This window comes from Rhinoraja longicauda, chromosome 8, assembly GCF_053455715.1.
Source record: "Rhinoraja longicauda isolate Sanriku21f chromosome 8, sRhiLon1.1, whole genome shotgun sequence".
Lineage (NCBI taxonomy): Eukaryota > Metazoa > Chordata > Chondrichthyes > Rajiformes > Arhynchobatidae > Rhinoraja > Rhinoraja longicauda.
The window spans coordinates 12,379,652-12,405,025 of record NC_135960.1 but is presented as its reverse complement, the minus strand read 5'-3'; the positions used below and the strand labels follow the sequence as shown (position 1 = coordinate 12,405,025).

At 47.4% G+C, this 25,374-nt stretch overlaps 1 protein-coding gene across 1 annotated transcript in view; it reads right to left on the bottom strand.

The window, feature by feature from the left end:
* gli2a (GLI family zinc finger 2a) overlaps positions 1-25,374 on the bottom strand; it is a 425,818-nt gene that overhangs the window by 105,293 nt on the left and 295,151 nt on the right. Inside the window, exon 6 of the mRNA XM_078403330.1 lies at positions 7,494-7,705. Within this exon, the coding sequence (XP_078259456.1) occupies positions 7,494-7,705 (212 nt within the window). The remainder of the gene's footprint in view (positions 1-7,493; positions 7,706-25,374) is intronic.

The window sequence follows — 25,374 nt, the reverse complement described above, 5'->3', positions numbered from 1 at the left end:
TAATAATAGAATACAAGCATGCTCCTTCACTTACACATGTGGTTACGTCTGTGCACTTTGTCTTATGCTGGCTTTCACACAATTACAGGTACACTCTTACATACTCGCATGCACGTAACAAGAATAATTTTAAACCTTACTAGTTAAAGGAATTATGCCTTTGTTGTCCCCCTCGCTCCAGTACCTACTTTTGCAGTGTTCAAACACAAAGCTGAGTAGCTAAATTAACCCCAGAGTGTCTGGAGTAGCTTCCGACAGAACTCCCACCACCGACAAGACACAACAGGATTCCTGTGTTTTCCACTCATTCAGAAAAGCTCTCAGGTTCCGGTGGGCCTGGCACATTGCTCTTGGTGTGGTAACACAATGGTAGCTTTTACAATGTTGACTGCCTAATCACAATCTAATTGTGAAGAGAGGAGTAATGATTTAACCCTGCAGCTGCATTGTAAACACACCAATTTTCATCACGCACTTTAGAAAATAACCACAGAGAAGCAGAGAAACACTTTGAATAACCAACCCACTGAACGTTCAGTATTCGAGAGATGACATGCTTATTTGAATTTGGACCGCTTTAGGAAGCAGCGGAATCACGTCTCAAGTGGAATGATAATTCAGGTTGGGAATCAGTTTAACTTGGCATGTTAAATTAACCCCACTGAATGTTGTGGGCTGAACAGCCCGTTCCTGAGCAGTGCATTCTATGCTTTAAGTAATCCCAAAGGCATGCTGGTTTGCAGGTTCATTGGCCCTCTGTAAATTGCCCCCCCAGAGTGTAGGGAGTGGATGCAAAAGTGGGATAACATAGAATTATTGGTGGCAGCAATGGCTGCCTCGCCAATAGTCCGCCTGTCCCTTCCTTCTTTGATATTTTAATCGTATGTTGTGGCTAGGCCGAGCCACTTTGGTATCGAACTGTCTGTCGGGCTCGAACTCTCGAGTGGACCGGGCGTGATCGGGGCCGACCAATTACGCGGTCGGGGGGACGAGCCGTCGTGTGCCAGGAAAGCAAAGGATCTGGCAGTTGGGATTTGAACTGGGGCACGCGCGGGTGAGCGACGGAACTCTGGCACGCGCGGGTGAGCGACGGAACTCCGGCACGCGCGGGTGAGCGACGGAACTAGGGCAGGCGTGGGTGAGCGACGGAACTCTGGCACGCGCGGGTGAGCGACGGAACTCTGGCACGCGCGGGTGAGCGACGGAACTAGGGCAGGCGTGGGTGAGCGACGGAACTCTGGCACGCGCGGGTGAACGACGGAACTCGGGCAGGCGCGGGTGAGCGACGGGGCCTGTATTCGGTTAATGATTAAACAGAGTGTTTACACGACGTGTGGACCTCTACAGTGGTGACCCCGACGATCCAAAACGGCCTATTTTGGATTGTATCATGTCTGCAGCCGACAACCCAGACCAGCAGCACGCAGTTTCGATCAAACTGCCCGCTTTCTGGACATCGCAGCTCCAAGTGTGGTTCCAACTGGCTGAGGCCCAGTTCCCCATCTGTCAGATCACCGCCGATGCCACCAAATACAACTACATGGTCAGTGCGCTGGACCAGGCAGCTGCTGGGCGCATAATCGATTACCTTCGCCAGACACCAGCCGAAGGCATGTACGAGGGCCTCAAACGCTCCTCATTCGCACTTTCGGTCTCAGCCGCCGCGACAGGGCAGCCAGACTCCTGTCTGCACACGGAGGGCCTAGGCGACCGCAAGCCATCCGTGCTTATGGATGAAATGCTCGCCTTGATGGACGGACACAAGACCTGCCTCCTGTTCGAACAGGTTATGGATGAAATGCTCGCCTTGATGGACGGACACAAGACCTGCCTCCTGTTCAAACAGTATAAGAAAATAACTGCAGATGCTGGTACAAATCGATTTATTCACAAAATGCTGGAGTAACTCAGCAGGTCAGGCAGCATCTCGGGAGAGAAGGAATGGGTGACGTTTCGGGTCGAGACCCTTCTTCAGACCCTTCTTCGAACAGGTTTTCCTCGAGCAGATGCCTGAGGACATTTGCCTGCTCCTCGCGGATGACGATTTCACCGACACCCGCCGGGGAGTTGCCCGTGCGGACGTGCTGTGGCAGGCCAAACAGCAGGGTGGCGCCACCATCAGCCGGGCGGCGGCGCTGCCTCGGCAGGTCAAGCGGCCGGGCCCAGCCTCCACCAAAGGTGCGGCAGTGAAGCCGGCCACAAGGGATGCTGGCAAGGGTGAGTGGTGCTACTACCACCAAAGGTGGGGTTCTGCGGCCCACCGATGCCGACCACCCTGCGCACATTCCGGGAAACGCCTCGCTCGACCAGATGCCAGTAGTGGCCACTACGGCCAGCCAGAAGCATCGCCTCCTCTACACCTGGGATCGTCATTCGGGGCGGCTTTTTGTTCTCGTGGACACGGGAGCAGAGGTCAGTGTTTTGCCCCCATCGGGGGCCGACACTCGTTCCAACGGCAGCAACATCAAAACGTACGTGGTCCGTACGATCCCGCTCAACTTCAACTCCTGTCACTTCAGCAGGCCCTTTACTATCGCCGACGTCTTCCAACCGCTGCTGGGCGCCGATTTTCTCCGGGCGCACTGCCTGCTGGTCGATGTGAAGGGACAATGTCTCATCAAATCTGAGACGTTCGAGTCGATCGCCTTGCGCCACGCCGAATTGACGGCGCCACATCTCGGCTCAGTGACCTTCTCCGACAACGAGTATGCCAGGAACTTGGCCGATTTCACCGACATCATAACCCCCCTGTTCACAACGGCCAGCCCCAAGCATGGGGTGAAGCACCATATCCCCAGCACCGGACCGCCACTCCATGCACACGCACGCAGGCTGTACCCTCGACAAGCTCCAACTGGCCAAAGATGAGTTCCGCAAGATGGGGGAAATGGGCATGGTGCACCACTCAGACAGCCCGTGGGCATCCCCGCTTCACATGGTCCCCGAAGCGACTGGGGGCTGGAGACCCTGGGGGGACTACTGCCGTCTCAAAGAGGTCACAACAGCCAACCGGTACCCTGCCCCACACATCCAGGATTTCACAGCCAATCTGGACGGCCTCAAGGTTTTTTCCAAAATCGACCTGGTACGTGGCTCCCATCAGATTCCGGTCCAACATCCCCAAGACGGCTCTCATCACCCCGTTCGGGCTCTTTGAGTTCCTACGGATGCCTTTCGGCCTGAAGAACGCTGCTCAGGCTTTCCAACGGCTCATGGACACAGTGGGCCGCAGGCTGGACATCGTGTTCATCGACCTCGACGACATCCTCGTTGCCAGCGCTCTCGCCAGGAACACCGCGCACACCTCCGGTTGCTCCGCCAGAGGCTCAATGAGCATGGCCTGGCCATCAACCTTGCCAAGTGTCAGTTTGGCCTCCCTTCCATCAGCTTCCCCGGCCACCATATCAACCAGCACGGTGCAGTCCCGCTCCCGACCAAGGTCGAGGCCATTCGCAAGTTTCCCAAACCCTCCACTGTGATGGGACTCCAAGGGTTTGTCGGCATGGTCAACGTCTACCACCGTTTCGTGCCAGCAGCCGCCAGGATCATACAACCGCTGTTCATGGCCCTGGCCAACAAGCCGGAAGAGCTCGTTTGGGACAACGCAGCCACGTCCGCGTTCAACAACGCCAAAGAGGCGCTGGCAAAGGCGACGATGTCGGTGCATCCACCGGCCAACGCGCCAACAGATGTCACGGTTGATGCATCAGGCACAGCCGCGGGCGGAGTGCTGGAACAACTGATAAAAGGAAGCTGGCAGCCCCTCCCTCGCCTCTTTCAGTCGTCACCTGAGACTTCCCGAGCAGAAATACAGCGCTTTCGACCGGGAGCTCCTCGCGCTATACCTGGCCATCGGGCATTTCCGCTATTTCCTAGAGGGCAGGGATTTCACAGCTCTCAGCGACTACAAGCCACTCACGTTTGCCTTTGCCAAGGTGTCTGATCCCTGGTCATCCCAGCAGCAGCGCCACTTGGCCTTCATCTCCGAGTATAAGACTTGCGTCCAGCACATCGCGGGCAGATGCAACCGGGTTGCAGATGCGTTGTTTCGCTCCGCCATCAATGCCTTCCACGCTCTGGCCCCGGGTGTCGACTACATAGCCATGGCGGCCGCCCAGCGAAAGGATGAGGAGATGCTCACCTACCGCACCGCCATCTCAGGCCTGTTGTTGGAGGATGTGCGATTCGGGCCCGCTGACACCATGCTCCTTTGCAACGTGTCTAGACAAGACCTATCATCCCCGCGGCCTGGCGCCGCCAGATTTTCAACATGGTTCATGGTTTGGCTCTCCCTTCCATCCGGGCAACAACGGCTCTGGTGGCGGCCAATTTCATGTGGCACGGGTTGCGCAAACAGGTTGGCAACTGGGCCAGGGCGTGCATCCCATGTCAAACCTCAAAGATTCAGCGACACATCAAGGCGCCGCTGCAGAATTTCGCCCTGCCACACCAGCGTTTCGACCACATCCACGTCGACATCGTTGGACCGCTGCCCCCATCCAGGGGTGTCACCCACCTCTTCACCATCATGGACCGTTTCACGAGATGGCCGGAAGCAGTCCCGCTCTCGGATACCTCCACTGCGATGTGTGCACGTGCCCTCACTGCCCACTGGATCGCCCGCTTTGGTGTGCCCAATGACTATAACTCTTCCCTCACCTTCACCCCTACCTCAATGAACCGTCAACCTCTTTCTCAGTTCTGATAATTACCTCAGATAGCTGTTTCTCCTTCCACAGATGCTGCCTGACCACTTGAGCATTTAAAAATTTTCCGGCATCTAGTCTTTCTTGATGGGCCGCGGGATTTTTCTCCGCCCGGCGGGGGCTTCAATGTCGGGAGCCACGACTGCCCCGACATGCAGCGGCGGCGTTTTCGCCCGCCCCGAATCGCGGGGCTTGGGTCGGCCCGCTGCGGACCTTTCACCGTCTGGCGCGGCCTGGAACGTGGCAACTTCAACAGCCTGACCGCGGGAGAAGACGGCAGGGGAATAGAAAAGACATTCTGGCCTTCCATCACAGTGAGGAGGTGACTGGAGGAGACTCACTGTGATGGATGTTTCTTTTGTTCGTTGTTTTTTGTTGGATGTGATTGTGTGTGAAATTGCTTATTTTTATTGCTCTATTGCTGGACTGTGGGTGACCTTTCATTTCACTGCACATCTTGTATGTGTATGTGACAAATAAACTTGACTTGACTTGGTTGACCCTGAAATGATCTAGTTAGCCACTGACTTCAAGAGCAATTAAAGATGGACGTTAAATGCCGATTTGCCTGTTATGTCCGTAGAATTAGAACAAATTAAATATTTGAGGGTAGTTTAGAGTTTAGAGATACAGCATGGAACCAGGCTCTTGGGCCCACTAAGTATGCGCCAACCAACAATCTTCCGGACACTAACTCTATGTTATCCCAGTTTTGCGTCCTGTGCACTAGGGGTGATTTATCCAAGCCAATTAACTTACAAACCTGCACGTCTTTGGAATGTGGGAGGAAACCGAAGCTCCCGGAGAAAATCCCAAGTGGTCACTGGGAGAACGTACAAAATCTGTCCAATCAATAGACAATAGACAAAGGAGTAGGCAATAGACAATAGACAATAGGTGCAGGAGTAGGCCATTCAGCCCTTCGAGCCAGCACCGCCATTCAATGCGATCATGGCTGATCACTCTCAATCAGTACCCCGTTCCTGCCTTCTCAACATACCCCCTCACTCCGCTATCCTTAAGAGCTCTATCCAGCTCTCTCTTGAAAGCATCCAACGAACTGGCCTCCACTGCCTTCTGAGGCAGAGAATTCCACCCTTCACCACTCTCTGACTGAAAAAGTTCTTCCTCATCTCCGTTCTAAATGGCCTACCCCTTATTCTTAAACTGTGGCCCCTTGTTCTGGACTCCCCCAACATTGGGAACATGTTTCCTGCCTCTAATGTGTCCAATCCCCTAATTATCTTATATGTTTCAATAAGATCCCCCCTCATCCTTCTAAATTCCAGTGTATACAAGCCCCCTTAGTCAGGATTGAACCTGGGTCTCTGGCGCTGTAGGGCAGCAGCTCCACCTCTGTGCCACTCTATTCATTTATTATTTTTTTCCATTGCATAAACCCGAGTGTTTAAGGAAAGGCGTGTTTTGCCATAAGAATTCTGCAGAGGGGAAAATTAAACTTGATTTTTGGCTTTTGCATTCACTTTATCTAGTTCAGAAGGAGCACTATCTGAAAAAAAGTGAACAAAATCAAGTAATTGTAAAGTGACCATCCCCTTAGCTAACATCAAAAAGGAAATTTGTAGGAAGGAACTGCAGATGCTGGTTTAAACCGGAGATAGACACAAAAAGCTGGAGTAACTCAGCGTGTCAGGCAGCATCTCTGGAGAAAAGGAATTGGTGACGTTTCGGGTCGAGACCCTTCTTCAGATTGAGAGGGATGTTGAATAGCCATGTGAATGGCACCATGATAACATGTGCACATTATATCTTAGACAATAGACAATAGGTGCAGGAGGAGGCCATTCGGCCCTTCGAGCCAGCACCGCCATTCAATGTGATCATGGCTGATCATTCTCAATCAGTACCCCGTTCCTGCCTTCTCCCCATACCCCCTGACTCCGCTATACTTAAGAGCTCAATCCAGCTCTCTCTTGAATGCATTCAAAGAATTGGCCTCCACTGCCTTCTGAGGCAGAGAATTCCACAGATTTACAACTCTCTGACTGAAAACGTTTTTCCTCATCTCAGTTCTAAATGGCCTACCCCTTATTCTTAAACTGTGGCCCCTTGTTCTGGACTCCCCCAACATTGGGAACATGTTTCCTGCCTCTAATGTGTCCAATCCCCTAATTATCTTATATGTTTCAATAAGATCCCCCCTCATCCTTCTAAATTCCAGGGTATACAAGCCTAATTGCTCCAGCCTTTCAACATACGACAGTCCTGCCATTCCGGGAATTAACCTAGTGAACCTACGCTGCACGCCCTCAATAGCAAGAATATCATTCCTCAAATTTGGAGACCAAAACTGCACACAGTACTCCAGGTGCGGTCTCACCAGGGCCCGGTACAACTGTAGAAGGACCTCTTTGCTCCTATACTCAACTCCTCTTGTTATGAAGGCCAACATTCCATTGGCTTTCTTCACTGCCTGCTGTACCTGCATGCTTCCTTTCAGTGACTGATGCACTAGGACACCCAGATCTCGTTGAACATCCCCTCTTCCTAACTTGACACCATTCAGATAATAATCTGCCTTTCTATTCTTACTTCCAAAGTGAATAACCTCACACTTATCTACATTAAACTGCATCTGCCATGTATCCGCCCACTCACACAACCTGTCCAAGTCACCCTGCAGCCTTATTGCATCTTCCTCACAATTCCGACCTGAAAAACATCATGCTTTTTCTCCGGAGATGCTGCCTGACCAGCTGAGTTACTCCGGCACTTTGCGTCCGTCTGAGACATAGACATTCGGATAAAGAAAGCAGCAAGGCTTACCATCGGCTGGACTCAGGCCTCTTGCAGCGGAGATCATAGACAGCGTGGGGCTACCGTGCATGGTCCTCAGGTAATGCTCCATGTGGTGCGGGTTGACGTACGGATGGGGCGGGCTGAACGGGGACTCCCCTGCCCCTGCTGGGTTCCGGTGAGGAGAGAGCCGGATGAGGGAGATGTCCGAGAAGACAGGGCTTCCGGCCAAGGCAGGGGGCCTGAGGAGACAGAAGCAAAATATTCCTTCGAGATCACTCAGTTTTTGGCATTTTACGACCGACCGTCAAGCGAGCCTGTACATGGAAATCAGTTCAAGTTCGTTGCGGGGAGATGGAAAGTGATCTGCCGGTTTATGTGCAATGCTGCTCAACATCCCGACTTATTGTTCTGTCTCAAACTGCAACGTGCACCACACAAGCCCGCCTTGATACCACGCTGGTTGAAGGAGGACTGGAGCAAGAAGCCGACTCGTAGCTCAATGTTCAATTCTGCTTGAGCTAGATTTCAGTCGGCATTTCTTAAGTAGAAAAGAGGCTGAGTTTCCACTGCGAACTAACTAAGTAAATTCATATTTACATTGTGCATCTTGATTCAAAGCAGCTGGAAATGTGGAGCAAAGGTCAGTGGTTTACTGTTGCAAAGTAATGTCATTCCTCGCTCAACGCGGAGTGCACGGCGCTTTCATATTTTTCCCCCCACAGCTTCACTTACAAATGGTCACGTTTTAAAAAATCTCCTCCTTGAGAAGGACATTGACATCTTGCCAGGAAAAATACCAACATGAAAGTGGTGCCGAGTACCACTGAAGAAGTACTGAAATAACGGTACTTGGGAGGTATTGTCACGAGACGAGCTGAACCTTTTAAAATGCATTAAGGTAGATAAATCCCCAGGACCCGATCAAATGTATCCAAGAACATTGCAGGAAGCTAGGGAAGAAATTGTGGGGCCCACTGACAGACATAATTGTGTCATCAATCGTTACGGATGAGAAGCCGGAAGACCGGAGAATGGCTAATGTGGTGCCTCTATCTAAGAAAAGATGTAAGAAAACCAAGGAGTAATTAGAAATAGTCAGCATGGTTTTGTGCACGGAAAATCATGTCTTACCAATTTGACTCAAGCTTATTTTTTTTAAAGAGGTTAACAATACGATCGATGGGGACAGTGTAGTAGACGTTATTTACATAGACTTTAGCAAGCCCTTTGACAACTACTACCACATAGTAGAGTGGTCTAGACGGTAAGATTGCATGGGATCCAGGGAGAGCTAGCCACTTAGATACAACATTTTCAGACTTGAGGCCTAAAAACAAGTGGTGTACCAGGAGGATTGGTTTTGGGCTTACTTTTGTTCGTTATTTACTTTAACAATTTGGATGTAAATATTGGTGGCATGGTTAGTAAGTTTTTGGACAACTCTAAAGTCAGTTGTACCGTGGCTAGTGAAGAAGGCTATCTAGAATTTAAGCAGCAGCTTAATTTAGATTTTGTTCAGAGATACAGTGTGGAAACAGGCCCTTTGGCCCACCGAGTCTGCGCCGACCAGCAATCCCCATACATTAACACTATCCTACACACACTAGGGACAATTTAGTTTATACCAAATCTACAAACCTATATGTCTTTGGAGTGTGGGAGGAAACCAAATATCTCGGAGAAAACCCACGCAGGTCACGGGGAGAACGTACAAACTCCATACAAACAGCACCCCTAGTCAGGATCGAACCCGGGTCTCGGGCGCTGCTAGGCAGCAACTCTACCTCTGCGCCAGTGTGCCGCCCAACTTTGCCAATGGGCCGAGGAATGGCATGTGGAATTTAAATTGGATTGCAATTTGGTAGGACAAATCAGGGAAAGACTTAAACTAAATGGCATGGCCCTAGAAAGTGTTGTTGAACAAAGAGACCTAGGGGTGTAATACATAATCCTATGAAGGGGAGGACACAGGTGGACAGGGTGGTGAAGAAGGCTTTTAGCACACCTGCCTTCATCAGTCAGGAAGTTGAGTACAGGAGTTGGGTCGTCTTGTTACAGCTGTACAAGTTGTTGATAAGGCCACATTTGGAGTACCGCACACAGTTGTGGTCCCCTGTTATGGGAAGGAGGGCATTAAACTGGAAATCATGCAGAAAGGATTTGCAAGGGTGGTACCATACTGTCCAGGTTCCTTAACTGAGCTAGTCCCACTTGCCTATCCCTTATCCCGACAAATCTTTCCAATCCATGTACCTGTCTAAGGATCTTTAAAAATATCATAATTGCACCTGCCCCTGGTGGCTCATTTATACGCGATAGGAGTAGAATTAGGCCATTTGGCCCATCAAGTCAACTTCAATCCTTCAATCATGGCTTATCTATCTTTCCCTCTCAATCCCATTCTCCTGCCTTCTCCCCATAACCCCTGGCATCCTTACTTATCAAGAAACTATCAAACTCCGCCTTAAAAATATCCATTGACCTGGCCTCCACAGCCGTCTGTGGCAATGAATTCCACAGATTCACCACCCTCTGACTAAAGAAATTCCTCCTCGTTGCCTTTCTAAAGGTACATCCTTTTACTCTGAGGCTATGCCCTCAGGCCGTGAACTCTCCCACTAGTGGAAACATCCTCTCCACATCCACCCTCTCCAGACCTTTCACTATTCGGTAAGTTCCAATGAGGTCCCTCCTCATCCTTCCAAACTCCAGCGAGTAGAGGCCCAGTGCTGTCAAACGCACATCATATGTGAACGTAATCATTCCTGGGTTCCATGTGGAAATGTTGCCCCTCAGGTCTTTTAAATCTTTCTCGTCTCAACTTAAACATGTGGCCACATCCCAGCGGGCCGCCGCGGCAGACGCCTCCCGGCGGGCCGCAGATTGGCCGATGTCGGAGCCCCCTGCGGGTCGGAGCCCACGGCCGGCGGAGCCCGCGCGCTAGGGCCGGGGGCGGCGCTAGTGGAGAGGTCAGTGCGGCGGTCGATGGGGGCGCCGACTGATGGACTAGTGGAGTGAGGATGCTGCTGCCGAGGGAAGGAACAATGGACAATGGGGGGGACCGCCGTGAGGGAGGGGGGTTGGAGAACAAAGGAGGACCTGGCACAGATACTTTGTAACTATGTCAGCACCCTTATGTGCCAACCTTTACATACCTTGGGTATGCAAGCACAGAATTTCACTGTGATTTATCACATGCGACAATAAAGTATTCATTCATTCATATGGCCTCTGCGTTTTGACAGCCCCACCATGGATGAGTTGGGATGAAGGGCCTGTTTCCATGCTGTACAGCTCTGTGACTCTATGGGCACTCCACAAATGACTAACTACATTCCCGATGGGTGACTGTTTTCCGAAGATAAAAAAAACAGAGGAAAAGAATCGCCGTGTGGATTCCCTCCGGATGCTCCGGTTTTCTCCCACATCTCCACTAAAGACATGCGCATTTATGGATAATTGGCCTCTGTAAATTGCTTCTGATGTGTGGGGAGTGGAGGCGAAAGTGAGATAACTTTAGAACTAGTGTAAACAGGCGATGGGTGGTCGGCGTGGACTCAGTGGGCCGAAGGGCCTTTTTCTATGCTGGATCTCTTAACTAGCCACTAAACTCAAATGAAACCTTTCAGCAATCGGTGGTGCTCTCATTACGCCAAAGTGCGATGAACACAGAATCAGAAGTATACTTGCATTGATTGACCAAGACAACCCAAGTCATTCAGTCTGACAGAAGGATTTCAAAAGCAACAGGTAGCAGAACCACTTAAATTCACAGCCCAATCATGCAGAAAAAGGCACACACTTCCTCTCCTGCTAATGGAGCCTGATCGAAGTGATCAGACAGCTTTGTCCCTTTCTGGTGCTTTATGGAAGAAAAGGGCTGATGTGTACACGTTTTCCCTGGCGAACACTGTTCACGTTAATAGTTGGGTGTGGTTTCCTGCCACCTTTTATAGCAGACCAACTTTAATTTGGCTTTAATTAAACCAAGGTGTGCATGTTTCAATGCAGTATTGAAAGTTGAAGGGTACTTGTAGTGATTTATACCAATGCTCAACCTTGAAGAGTTTAGCAGGGTTTCTTATAAAGAACTTCAGTTATAGGGCTTCCTTCATCTGGAGAGAGACGCAAGGCCATTGCCAGCTGCACTGGGTGCCTGCACGAGTTCAGGTTGCCAGTTAATGCCGTGCATTCTGTTTCACACTGAATCTTAACATGCTGGGATGAGTACACAGTGGTTGATAATCATGTGTGTGTTAAGTGCTGGTGAACTTCATTCCCAACGGTATAGTCGCTGCTGCATTGTGGGAAAATAGAACAGTTAATGTGGGCACAGCAGTGTCCCAAAAAGCAACAAGGCGATAAATTAGACACAAGGAACTGCAGATGCTGGTTAATTTTTTAAGAAGACACACAGTGCTGGCGTAACTCAGTGGGTCAGGCAGCATCTCTGGTGAACCTGGATGTTTCAGATCGGGATGCTTGATTGGGGTGGTGGGTGGGTGGGTGGGGGGAAACTTTTTTAATCTCTTTCCTCGACGGAGATGCGACTTTTTCCGTGTCGTATCTCTGTCTTCACTGCAGCCTAACATCGTCGGGTTTGCGACCTCTTGCTTGGAACTTCTAGAGCTCCAACCGCAGGAGCCTGCGGACTTCAACATCTCAGAGCGGGCGATCCCTTTGCCAGGGGTTGGCCTTTGGTGCTCCAACCTGCAGGAGCTGCGAACTTTAACACTGTGAAGCTTGCGGTCCCTGGTTATTGACCAATTTCGGAAACTCCAAGCCGCAGGAGTCCCGATGCGGGAGCGTCCCGACGCGGGAGCTTAGACTGATTCGACGTGGGAGCTCGATCGCCGGCTGTGGATGGTTCCACTCCGCCAACCGCGGGGGGAAAGGAGGAAAGAAGATAAGACTTTATTGCCTTCTATCATGAAAGTTGGAATGGCGGTGCAGGCTCGAAGGACCGAATGGCCTACTCCTGCACCTATTTTCTATGTTTCTATGTTTCTATCACAGTGGGGAATGTGGGGGAGCCGCTGTGGTGGATGTTTATGTCAAATTTGTATGTAGTTGTGTGTCTTGTTGTTTTTCTGGTATGACTGTATGGCAAACCAAATTCCTTGTATGTTGCAAAACATACTTGGCTAATAAATTACCATTACGATTATGATTTGCTCCAACACTTTGTGTCTATCTGGTATTAACCAGCATCTGCAGTTCCTTACTGCACAGTGATGGTTGGCAACAAGTGAGGGGGAATTTTGATAGGTAGATGGTTGGTTAAAGGCTAGACATGAAGTCAAGTTTGATTGAGGGGTGAAAGTTGACGTGGTCACTGGGAGATATGCATTTTTTTTTCTTTAGTGTCATTCAATTTCAATTCCACCTGGATTGATCAATGGTGTCTCAGCTTAAGTTCCTGTGCTCAAGGGTGCCCCTCAAACAGTGAATAACTCCATTAGATCTGCACGGGAATAGCCCAGGTCATGACTCAGATTCAAACCTGATGATTCTTTTCATGGATTAAGCCATGTTCTCATTTAAAACTAAAAACAATTCCAGCATCAATGGCATTTAGGGGAGCAGTGTTGGCCATTTCTCCCAGCTTCAATTTCACTTATTTACACCATGAGCAGGTGGACGGGTTAAGATGGGCAAAAATCCTTGGGGAACAACCGTGTGGCAGCAGTGACCCACAAAGTGCCATGCCATCGTTTGGCCCAAAACGAGTTTGAATCGGGAGGTTCATATCATTCACTGGACAAAGAGCCCTGGACAAGATAGCCCTGTGTTTGTACCGAAGATAGAAACAAAGTGCTGGATTGACTCAGCAGGCCAGGAAACATCCCAGGAGAACATGGATAGGTGATGTTTCGGGTCAGGACCCTTCTCCAGGCTTTGGTAAAGTTCTTCAGACTCACAATGTGCTATTTGTGCAATGTGCACGGTGGCGCAGCGGTAGAGTTGCTGCCTTACAGCGAATGCAGCACCGGAGACTCAGGTTCGATCCTGACTATGGGTGCTGTGCTGTACGGAGTTTGCACGTTCTTCCCGTGACCTGCGTGGGTTTTGTCCGAGATCTTCGGTTTCCTCCCACACTCCAAAGACGTACAGGTTTGTAGGTTAATTGGCTGGGCAAATGTAAAAATTGTCCCTAGTGGGTGTAGGATAGTGCTAATGTGCGGGGATCGCTGGGCGGCGCGGACCCGGTGGGCCGAAGGGCCTGTTTCTGCGCTGTTTCTCTAAATCTAAAATTTTTTTTTGTCAAAGTGCATCCAAACATGTTAGGACAAAGGCTCGTGATGAAGCCAACTTTGACTGAGGGATGAAAGTTGACATGGACACTGGGAGGTGTCTATGGTTTTTCTTTAATAGTGCCATTCAATAGCAGTTTACGCGTCAAAACATTAATATCCCCAAAGTGCCCATTTTACCACTTCTTGCATTTTGTAACAAGATTTGCAGGCTTCACACTCATTTAATGCTCTCAGTTTATAATGAGATGGGATGGGGTGAGAGCCAATGTCATGAGCAGCAAGCTCAGAATCATTGCTGGACAGCATGTAAGGTTCACTGCAGAGTATGTAACGTGTGAGTAGAATTGTGAAGGAGAATCTCTTAACAGCAGCTACCTGTGACTCATGGTGCTTTTCCATTTCAAACTCCTAATCCACCATGAACACAGGGCTGCGTAGAAAGGAACTGTAGATGCTGGTTTATACCCAAGATGGACACAAAGTCAGTAGTCATGTTTTGTGTCCTTTTGCGTATTAACCAGCATCTGCAGTTCTTTGTTTTTGCAAACTGTAAGAAGCCAATGGTCACTTTGCCTTGAGTGTATTAGACGCCTTAAGCCTTTGGTGACTTCAATCTCTTGCTCCTGGGTCCTCTTTAAAGCTTCACCAGTGCAATAGGCCATAGTGTAGATACCCCACCAATCTGACTTTAGCAGTAATCCCTTTTATAAGGCTGCTGCATGCCCTCAAACCTTGTCTATCCCACGGGGTTTTTTCCCTCTTTACCGAAGAACCAACTGCTTGGAATCAGCAGGATTAGCAGCACCAGCGATTTGACAGATATCCTACCAAGGACTCTCACCGTTACTGGTCAAAGCCCTGCCAATTTATGATGGAGATAGAAAAGATCCCCCTTCGTGTTCACCCCCTTTAACTTGATTTTTTCCCCCTTTTTGCAACTTTCTTTAGGTTATGGCATTTCCAACTTTGGCTAACGGAAAACAAATGGTCAGGCCGGTACGGTGGTGCAGCAGTAGAGATGCTGCCTTACGGGTCTTACAGCGCTAGAGACCCGGGTTCGATCCCGACTACGGGTGCTGTCTGTACGGAGTTTGTGCATTCTTCCAGTGACCGCGTGGGTTTTCTCCGAGATCTTTGGTTTCCTCCCAAACTCCGAAGATCTACAGGTTTGTAAGTTAATTGGCTCGGTATAAATGTAAATTGTCCCTAGTGTGTGCCGCATTAGTGTACGGGGATTGCTGGTCGGTGCAGACTCGGTGGGCTGAAGGGCCAGTTTTCGCGCTGTATCTCTAAACTAAACTAAATAGCTCACAAGCAAACTTCCAATAGTAGGATATTGTGCACTAGCGATCTCCTTGGTTTTTATTGCTAACACTAAACAGGATATAAAGTGATTTAAACTTTCAACATAATATTCTAATTTTCATAGAGACATAAGAGAATGCAGATGCTGGAATCTTTTGAGCAAAAAAGCACAGTGCTGGAATAACTCGGCAGGTCAGGATGCATCTGTGGAGGGAATGGACTGACAATGGTTTGGATCAGGGTACTTCTTCAGACCGATGGGGTAGGGGAAAAAAGTTGGTAAAGAGAGGCAGGGATGAGGCAAAGCCTGACAAGTAATAGGTGGATAGAGGTGAGGAGGGTTGGTTAGCAGATGCATGGAGATAGCAACAAAGGCTGGAGATGAAAAAAGGGTGGGACTCAGAATAGGAATGGATGGAGGATGAGGAGGAGGAGGAAGGGAAGTGGGGTGAAAATGAGCAGGATATTTGTGGGATTTACTTAAAAGTGGAGAATTTAATGTTCATACTACTGGGTTGTAGGCTACCTAAGCGTAATATGAAGTGATGTACTTCCAGTTTGTACATGGCCTCACTCTGGCAGTAAAGGAGACCACATGCAAACTCACTTGCCAGGCTTTGCCCCATCCTTACCTCTCCTCAACAGCTTTCTCACCCCTCCAAAGACGTACAGGTATGTAGGTTAATTGGCTGGGTAAATGTAAAAATTGTCCCTAGTGGGTGTAGGATAGTGTTAATGTACGGGGATCGCTGGGCGGCACGGACTTGGTGGGCTGAAAAGGCCTGTTTCCGGCTGTATATATATGATATGATATGATACTCCATCTGTCTGAAGGAGGGACCCAATCCAAAACGTTGTCTGTCTACAGTTGCTGACTGACACTCAACTCCAGTTCCCCCTGCGATTTGTTTTTAATCCTAGTTTCCCTACTTTGTCAAGCTCTGACGAAAGATCGTGGACATTAATTCTGGCTCTCTCGCCACAGATGCTGACTGGCATGTTGAGTATTTTCATCAGGTTCCATTTTTATTTGCAATGTCCTCGATTTGTGTTTCGTGATCATAACTCATGTCTTGGTTGCCCTGTGTACACAAGTTCACAAATTATAGGTGTAGAATTAGGCCATTCGGCCCACTGAGTCTACTCCACCATTCAATCATGGCTGATCTCTGCCTACTTAGGTTCTACACTATTTTGGTCTGATTACCCAGTATTATTGATGACTAATTTATTGTATTGTTATCTATTTATTTGTGTGGTTCATAAGTACTAGGAGCAGAATTAGGCCATTCGGCCCATCAGATCTACTACGCCATTCACTCATGGCTGATCTATCTTTCCCTCTCAACCCCATTCTCCTGCCTTCGCCCCATAACCCCTGACACCCGTACTAATCAACAATCTGTGAGTCCCCGCCTTAAAAATATTCATTGACTTGGCCTCCACAGCCTTCTGTGGCCATGGATTCCACAGATTCACCACCCTCTGACTAAAGAAATTCCTTCTTATCTCCTTTCTAAAGGAATGTAATTTTATTCTGAAGCTATGGCCTCTTGTCCTACATTCTCCCACTAGTGGAAACATTCACAGGTGAATTGAGGATGGAGGATATAGGTTTAAGGTGAAGGGGAATCGATTTAATAGGAATCTGAGGGGTAACTTTTTCACACAAAGGGTGTTGGGTGATTGGAACAAGCTGCCAGAGGAGATAGTTGAGGCTGGGACTATCCCAACGTTTAAGAAACAGTTATACAGGTGCATGGACAGGACAGGTTTGGAGGGATATGGACCAAACGCAGGCAGGTTTGGCCTGTTTCCACACTGTATCACTCTATGACTCTATGCTCTTCACATTCACTCTAGCTAGGCCTTTCACTATTCGGTAAGTTTCAATGAGGAATCCCCCCTCATCCTTCTAAACTCCAGTGAGTACAGGCCCAGTGCCTACAAACGCTCATCATATGTTAATCATCATCCTGTGTTGTTGCATTAATGGGGCTGGTAAGCAGCCGCAAGTCAGAATTGCCGGTAGATATTACAATTAAACATCTTTGACTCTTGCCTCATTATTCATAGGCTTGCCCTCTTCAATTTAAAAGCTGCCGCCATTTGAAGGGCGCCTCCTCCTGATCTTAGCAGAGGCCCACAGCATGTGCGGTGTCAGGCCAAGCACATCAATAATTGAATTCACACACTGGAAGCTCGTACTTTACAGCTGGCAGAGAGAGTCTGTCTTTTAAAGTGTTGTAGAGGTTGTATCACAACCTTGATGTAAAGGCATCATGTAAAGGTGATGAAAATCACTCTTTTTTTTTTACGCTGTAGATTGGCCATTCAGAAACGAACCATGCCCTCTTTCCCAAGCCTAAGTGCGAGGAGTGATACAAAATGACGTAGACTTTGGGCGCATTTCCATACTGTCGGAATACTCCATGGATGTGTACAAGAAGGGACAGAGCCTGCTGCACTTTTTGAGAAGGCTCCGCTCCTTCAACGTCTACAGTAAGATGCTGTGGATGTTCTACCAATCGGTGGAGGGCAGTGCCACCTTCTTTGCTGGCGTGTGCTGGGGCAGCAGGGCGAAGGCCGTGGACGCCAATAAGATCAACAAACTCATCAGGAAGGCTGGCTCTGTCCCGGGGGCGGAGTTGGAGCTGGTCTTGGAGGGGATGATGGGCCTCAAAGGTGCGCAGCATCCTGGACAATACAGCTCACCCCCTTCATGACACACTGGTCAACGTGAGGAGCAGACTAGTCCACCAAGAAGCAGCACAGAACGCCACAGGAGATCCTTCTTCCCTGTGCCGATCAAACTGTACAACTCCTCCCCCTTCTGTCGTGAGGTAAACTGGCTCCCCTCCCCCCTCCCCTACCCAATCTTTGCACATCCTAATCCTTTCCACTCATCACTTTAATTTCATGTTTCATAATAATAATAATAATAATGCATTTTATTTATATAGCGCTTTTCATATACTCAAAGACGCTTTACAGAGATTTAGAGAACATAGGGAAATGAATAAATAGATAAATAAGTAAATAAGTAAACGAATAGAGAAAGGAGACAGAAGGTGAGGTGACCTTCAGTGGTTGAAGGCAGTACTGAACAGGTGAGACTTCAGCGATGTTTTGAATGTGGTGAGTGTGGAGGAGTCTAACGGTTTGGGGTAGTGAGTTCCATAGGGTGGGAGCAGCGATGGAGAAAGCCCTGTATTCATGTATTTTGTGTTTTAATACCGTTGGCAGATCAATTTCCCTCCTGGAATAAATAAAGTTCTATCGCATTGTACCGTGGGTGTGCGCACCACATTTTAAGAGATCTGTTTTTAAGGTGAATTTGGTGTTTTCGGTGTCACCGTTGGGCGTAACTCAACCCGCGTGGCAAACACAAATGAACAGATGGGGTCAGATTAAGAAGGATTAAATGAACCAGTTTAAAAAACTGTCAGCAAACCCGTTTAAACTTTGAAACTGTAGAGCCATGGAAAATGAAATTGCGCACTAGAAAGCAAAGCCAAAAAAATAAAAGGAAAATTTGCACAAATTTAGACCATTCAATTGAATTGAGAAGTAAAAAACTAGGAACAGCTTTTGAAATAATACACACTCCCGCCAGTCCTCACTTTCTAGATGCTGGCTTCCTCCACAGCACTTCCATACTTCATGGCTTCCCTCGGATATCTCATCAAGTGATCCATTTTCCATGTATGGACCTAATTAAATTTCACAGGAGTATTGTTTCGTTGGATGCAGGGTGGAGGAACGCACATAAGTCAATTCCATTCCTGCCTTCAACCAACATCCTTTAGACACAAAATGCTGCAGTAACTCAGCAGGTCAGGCAGCATCTCAGGAGAGAAGGAATGGGATCTCCTGAGATGCTGCCTGACCTGCTGAGTTACTCCAGCATTTTGTGAATAAATACCTTCGGTTTGTACCAGCGTCTGCAGTTATTTTCTTAAACATCCTTTAGACGTACAGCGTGGAAACAGGCCCTTTGGCGCATCAGCCTGCGTGTTTTTGGAGTGTAGAGGAAACAGGAGCACCCATGTGGTCACAGGGAGAACGTGCAAACTCCGTACAGACAGACAGCGCCCATAGTCAGGATCGAACCCGGGCCTATGGCGCTGCAAGGCAGAAACTCTACCGTTGCACCACTGTGCTGCCTTCTCAAATGCTTTGTAAGGCAGAGGCCACAAGTCAATGATCGTGAGCTGGGCACAAGCCTGGTCTCTCCATCTTCTCTGTTTAACGACATCGACTCAAATTAGAGCACCCCAAATATTGGTCTGATGAGACCGTTTGTTCATCCTTGGAACATGGGTGTGAACTATTTGACCAGCATTTATTGCCCAGTCACTAAGAGTGTCCACTTTGAGCCATAGAAACATAGAAAATAGGTGCAGGAGGAGGCCATTAGGCCCTTCGAGCCAGCACCGCCATTCATTGTGATCATGGCTGATCGTCCCCAATCAATACCCTGTGCTTGCCTTCTCCCCATATCCCTTGATGCCACTAGCCCCTAGAGCTCTATCTACTTACTTACTGCCCATTATGCCCCCTGGCATGTAGGGCAACCACGAAGGTCCTCCACTCGGGTCTGTACGCCCAGTAGTGTTGATTCCTTCAGTTGTTGTTTCCGTAACATATTCGTTTTACAAGGCGGGGTTGTTAGCCCTGTGGTCAACCCCCAACCTGGAGGACCAGTGGATCGCTCTTCGTCTCGTCTCTACCCTATGACCTGTCCAACATGGGAAACCCTAACAGGAGCCGAATCTCCCGCTGGCATAGCTCTAGGGGTCACCGAGACACACAAGCTCCCCGACCACGACAAGGTGGCAATCCAACGGGGAGAGAGCTCTATCTAACTCTCTCTTAAATCCATCCAGTGATTTGACTTCCACTGCCCTCTGTGGCAGAGAATTCCACAAATTCACAACTCTCTGGGTGAAAAGGTTTTTTCTCACCTCAGTTTTAAATGGCCTCCCCTTTATTCTAAGACTGTGGCCCCTAGTTCTGGACTCGCCCAACATTGGGAACATTTTTCCTGCATCTAGCTTGTCCAGTCCTTTTATAATTTTATATGTTTCCATAAGATCCCCTCTCATCCTTCTAATAAACTCCAATGAATACAAGCCTAGTCTTTTCAATCTTACCTCATATGTCAGTCCCGCCATCCCAGGGATCAATCTCGTGAACCTACTGCCTTAATTACAAGGATGTCCTTCCTCAAATTAGGAGACAATACTCCAGATGTGGTCTTACCAGGGCCCTATACAACTGCAGAAGAACCTCTTTTCTCCTATACTGAAATCCTCTTGTTATGAAGGCCAACATTCCATTAGCTTTCTTCACTGCCTGCTGTACCTGCACGCCAACTTTCAGTGACAGGTGTACAAGGACACTCAGGTCACGCTGCACCTCCCCCTTACCTAACCTAACTCCATTGTGCCCTTAGTTCTCCATTTCAGAGGGCAATTGAGAGTTAACTACATTGCTGTGGGTCTCGAGTTGTGTGACTGCCAAACATTTTGATTTTCTTCCTTGAAGAATTTGCAAGAATTTGCTTGTTTTTTACTGAGACCAGTTTTGCAATTAACTGAGTTTAAAACTCCAGGAGTAACACCTCATCTTCTGACTAGGCGAAAGGGCCATACACACTCAACACCAACTTGACGTTGAGGTAATGAACACTTCCAGCATTTCCTGCATTCCAGATCATTATTCTGCATTTACACCTCTTTTAGACTTTTGTTGCCATGCAATTTTAACCCCCTATTTTTAATCATTTAATCTCTCCTGCTGACATCGGAGAACATTCCTTCGACTTTTCTTTCTATTCCCCCTGGATCTGGACCAAACCATCCATCACACCAGATGTGAAGCAAGCCCATCGGCCTGAAACTTTTCATTCTGTCTTTCTACATGTGTTGACTGACCAACTTGAGTATCCCCAACATCTCCTGCTTTTATAAACAATAGACAATAGGTGCAGGAGTAGGTCATTCAGCCCTTCGAGCCAGCACCGCCATTCAATGCGATCATGGCTGATCACTCTCAATCAGTACCCCGTTCCTGCCTTCTCCCCATACCCCCTCACTCCGCTATCCTTAAGAGCTCTATCCAGCTCTCTCTTGAAAGCATCCAACGAACTGGCCTCCACTGCCTTCTGAGGCAAAGAATTCCACACCTTCACCACTCTCTGACTGAAAAAGTTCTTCCTCATCTCCGTTCTAAATGGCCTACCCCTTATTCTTAAACTGTGGCCCCTTGTTCTGGACTCCCCCAACATTGGGAACATGTTTCCTGCCTCTAATGTGTCCAATCCCCTAATTATCTTATATGTTTCAATAAGATCCCCCCTCATCCTTCTAAATTCCAGTGTATACAAGCCCAATCGCTCCAGCCTTTCAACATACGACAGTCCCGCCATTCCGGGAATTAACCTAGTGAACCTACGCTGCACGCCCTCCATAGCAAGAATATCCTTCCTCAAATTTGGAGACCAAAACTGCACACAGTACTCCAGGTGCGGTCTCACCAGGGCCCGGTACAACTGTAGAAGGACCTCTTTGCTCCTATACTCAACTCCTCTTGTTATGAAGGCCAACATTCCATTGGCTTTCTTCACTGCCTGCTGTACCTGCATGCTTCCTTTCATTGACTGATGCACTAGGACACCCAGATCTCGTTGAACTCCCCCTCCTCCTCCAGACATTTCCAATATCTGCTGTGTTTTGTGCTTGTATCACTTTGGTTACGATACGATACGGTATGATCGGACTTTATTTATTTATCCCAGGAGGGAAATTGGTCTGCCAACAGTCATGAAAACGCAAAATACATGAAACATGAAATGAAAGCCAAGAGTGGAGAGGATGAGGGCAGCAATAAAGTATCACAATGCTCAAAACATTTTAAAATCCACTTACAGCTGTTGTCATGACTATATGGGCATCAGCTTAACAAACAAGACTAAACTTCAGCAAGAGCGGACATATTTTGCATTGAAATCCAACTTTTAACCCTAAATTAAACTGCCCAATGCTAAGAGGGTTAATTTAAACACAACCGGGAGAGAAGACAAATGCATAATCCAATCAATATCTTTGTTTTTAATCTTAATAAACTTAAAAAAATAAATTAATCACCATGAATAAATCAAAGTCCTTTTCCCTACTGCAAACAAGAGCCCTTTGATTCAAAATGCATTTATTTACTAAAAGAGGCTGGCACTTTGCCAGGTCTGTACCATTTTATTTCTTGCTATTGTTTGACTTGGCACATAAATTCTTGTCTGGCAATGAGAAAATAAAAAGAGATTTAAAAAAAAAGCTATTGACAATTTAAGTGCTTTGTCCACCAACAGCCTCTCGTTCCTCTTAAGTGTCTCGACACACATGCAAAGAAAACCTACTCTTTTTCCTTGTAAGATAGAGAATTAGACAGATTAAAAGAGGATACTTCGAATTGTTTCAGAGGGTTAACGGCCACTATCAACGGCCCAAGCTGCTGTCGGAAGGGGAAAGGCAAAGGGAAGAGTCAGGGGGAAAATTCATTGCTTTTAATTTGTCAAAACGTGACAACATCCTGAGCGAATCTTTCCTTCGTTTTGTTTGGGCCGACTAAGTAACGAGAAAAATTGAGCAAGAATAGGTTGTAATAAATTCATTATGTCCTCTCTGAACCTCTTCCTTCATCTTTTTATCCTCGCATTGACAATTACCCAATTAGTCATTCAATAATACTTGTCTCGTACATGTTGACATCGCTGCCACCCTCCAGTACAAATCTTGTGAATGAGAATCAGTGCTGTTGTATGCTGGCGGTTTTATGAATGACAGGGCAGGAAGGAGGCTTAATTAAGTTTCCAGTGGTGGATACCTCTCAAAGGGAACAGCCCCCTGCATGTGGAATGCTTTCTATTCCTGATCAGTGCTGTTGCGTAAGCTCCACAATAAACGGCGAGTCAGTAATATTTCCTGCTACGCACACCCTGCTAGCCCTCACCTCCACTGCACACCGAGACAAGACAATTGACCTGTCCTCAGTGCAATCTCTCTCGGCGTCAATGAAAGAGACAGACCTGGCTCACATCCCACGACAGGAACTTGCCTCCAGCCCCAACACAGCCACTCGCTTCCTTTTCCCACAAGTAGAAAGTGTGGGATTTGCATTCGCAGCAACCAGCCGTCTGGGGAGAATGCTCAGCTCAGGCCAAGTTTAATATCAAGATGACACCCTATTTGCACATCAGCACTGGGAGGTTTTGAGCCAATTGTTAAATTACTTTCCGTGTCTGTAATTGCTAGCTAAGCATGAGGAGGATTAATATTGGAGCCAAAACATTCAATGTCTTAAATAGAAAGGGCAAGTATTGACAGCAAACAACATCAAAGCTTATTTTACGTGCACTCTTAAATATTTAAGTTGGCCATCGCAATTCATGTCTGTTGAAATAAAATCTCAACTTTAAAGTAAAAGAGCTTGTTTTGTACTGCGTTTGTGCTGGTTCAGAATTCACTAAATTGCACTTATATCTTTAACTGGTGTAAATGAAGAATGAAACCAGTACAATGGAGCCTCAATTATCCACATTCCCATGTTTGTACCTTCAATTACCCTCAGTTTTCATGGGGATTTGAGTTTAATTTAATCCAGGCAAGTTTAAATGCAATTGAACATTGATGCAGGTAAATGCAAGCAAAATTGACTTTTGAAAGATTTCGGTTCTGAATTTAGGCTCCAGGTGGCTAAACGGCAACAATTTCTGTCTATTGGAATGTTTCAAATAGCCAAACACCCATAAGAATTTCACTGGCGCATTGTAATACAAACAAAATGGCATGATAGAATAGGTGAAGCCTGACTAAAGCTAAAGAGTGAAAATACACTCCTCCAGGTTCAGGGACAGTTTCTTCCCATCTGTTATCAGGCAAATGAACCATCCAACCAACAACTAGAGAGCAGTCGTGAACTACAATCTACTGGAGGAACAGCATCTCATATTTCGCTTGGGCAGCTTACAGTCCAGTGGCATGAATATTGATTTCTCTATCTTCAAGTAACCCCGGCATTCCCTCTCTCTCTACCCCTCCCCCACCCAAGTCACACCAGCTTCTCGTTTTCACCCAACAAACAGTTAACCTGTTTCCTTTATTGTCGTTACTTTTTTGCACATCTTTTATTCGTTGTTCTTTATCTCTCTTCATCATCATCTATATCTTTTGTTTTCCCTTTTTCCTAACTAGTCTGAAGAAGGGTCTCGACCCGAAACATCACCCATTCCTTCTCCCCAGAGATGCTGCCTGTCCTGCTGAGTTATTCCAGCTTTTTGTGTCTACCTACTACCAACCTTGGACTATCTTTGATCGGACTTTACTGGTTTTATCTTGCACAAAATGTTACGTTATTCCCTTTTCTCAAGTATCTGTACACTATGGATGGCTCAATTGTAAATATGTATTGCCTTTCCGCTGACTGGTTAGCACGCTGCAAAACCTTTTCATTGTACCTTGGTACCTTAAACTTAACTGAACACAAAGTTGTTAATTATTATAAATCATGAGAAAACGATTGGAGTACAAAGAAACCGGATTAGAATGATCAAGCTTTCCACTGTCTAGGGTGGGTCCCCTTGCTTCGATTTTTTGGCTTGGAATCAAGGCATCGAAAATCAAAGCTACCATGCAATTTATGAATGCTTCTCAATTTAAACTGTGAAAAAAAAAAAAATATCTCATCTGCACCTAATTAGATTTAACTAAATTGCCTAAATTTCTTTTAATTAACTCTAAAATATTAATTGAAGAGAAAACATTATCAAATATGTAACAAAAAATTAGTCGAACACCAAAGAATGGGGAGAGGATAAAAGGAAGTAACATTTTCTCAAGAGTTTTTCATAACTTTGTCAGCCTTTGGAAATTATGTAGCATCTTCCAGAAAGGCTGTATGGAATGTTCTTCAATTATTTTCAAGAGCCTTAGATGCACATATTATTACTTAATAGGAATTAAATTGCTTCAGATTACATTTAGTTTCCAAAACTGATACCCTTGTGTAGACGCATTAGGAATTTGGGTAGCACAGAGGCTCAGCTGGTAGAGCTGCTACCTCACAGCACCAGAGACCCAGGTTCGATCATGACATCAGGTGCTAAGTGGAGTTTGCACGTTCTCCCTGTGATCACCTAGGTTTCCTCTGGGTGCTCCAGTTTCCTCCCACATCCCAAAGACGTGCAGGTTTGTAGGTTAATTGGCCTCTGTAAATTCCCCCTAGCATGTTGAAAGTGGATTAGAAAGTAGGAAAGCAGCGAACCAGTGATCGATGGTCGGCGTGGACTT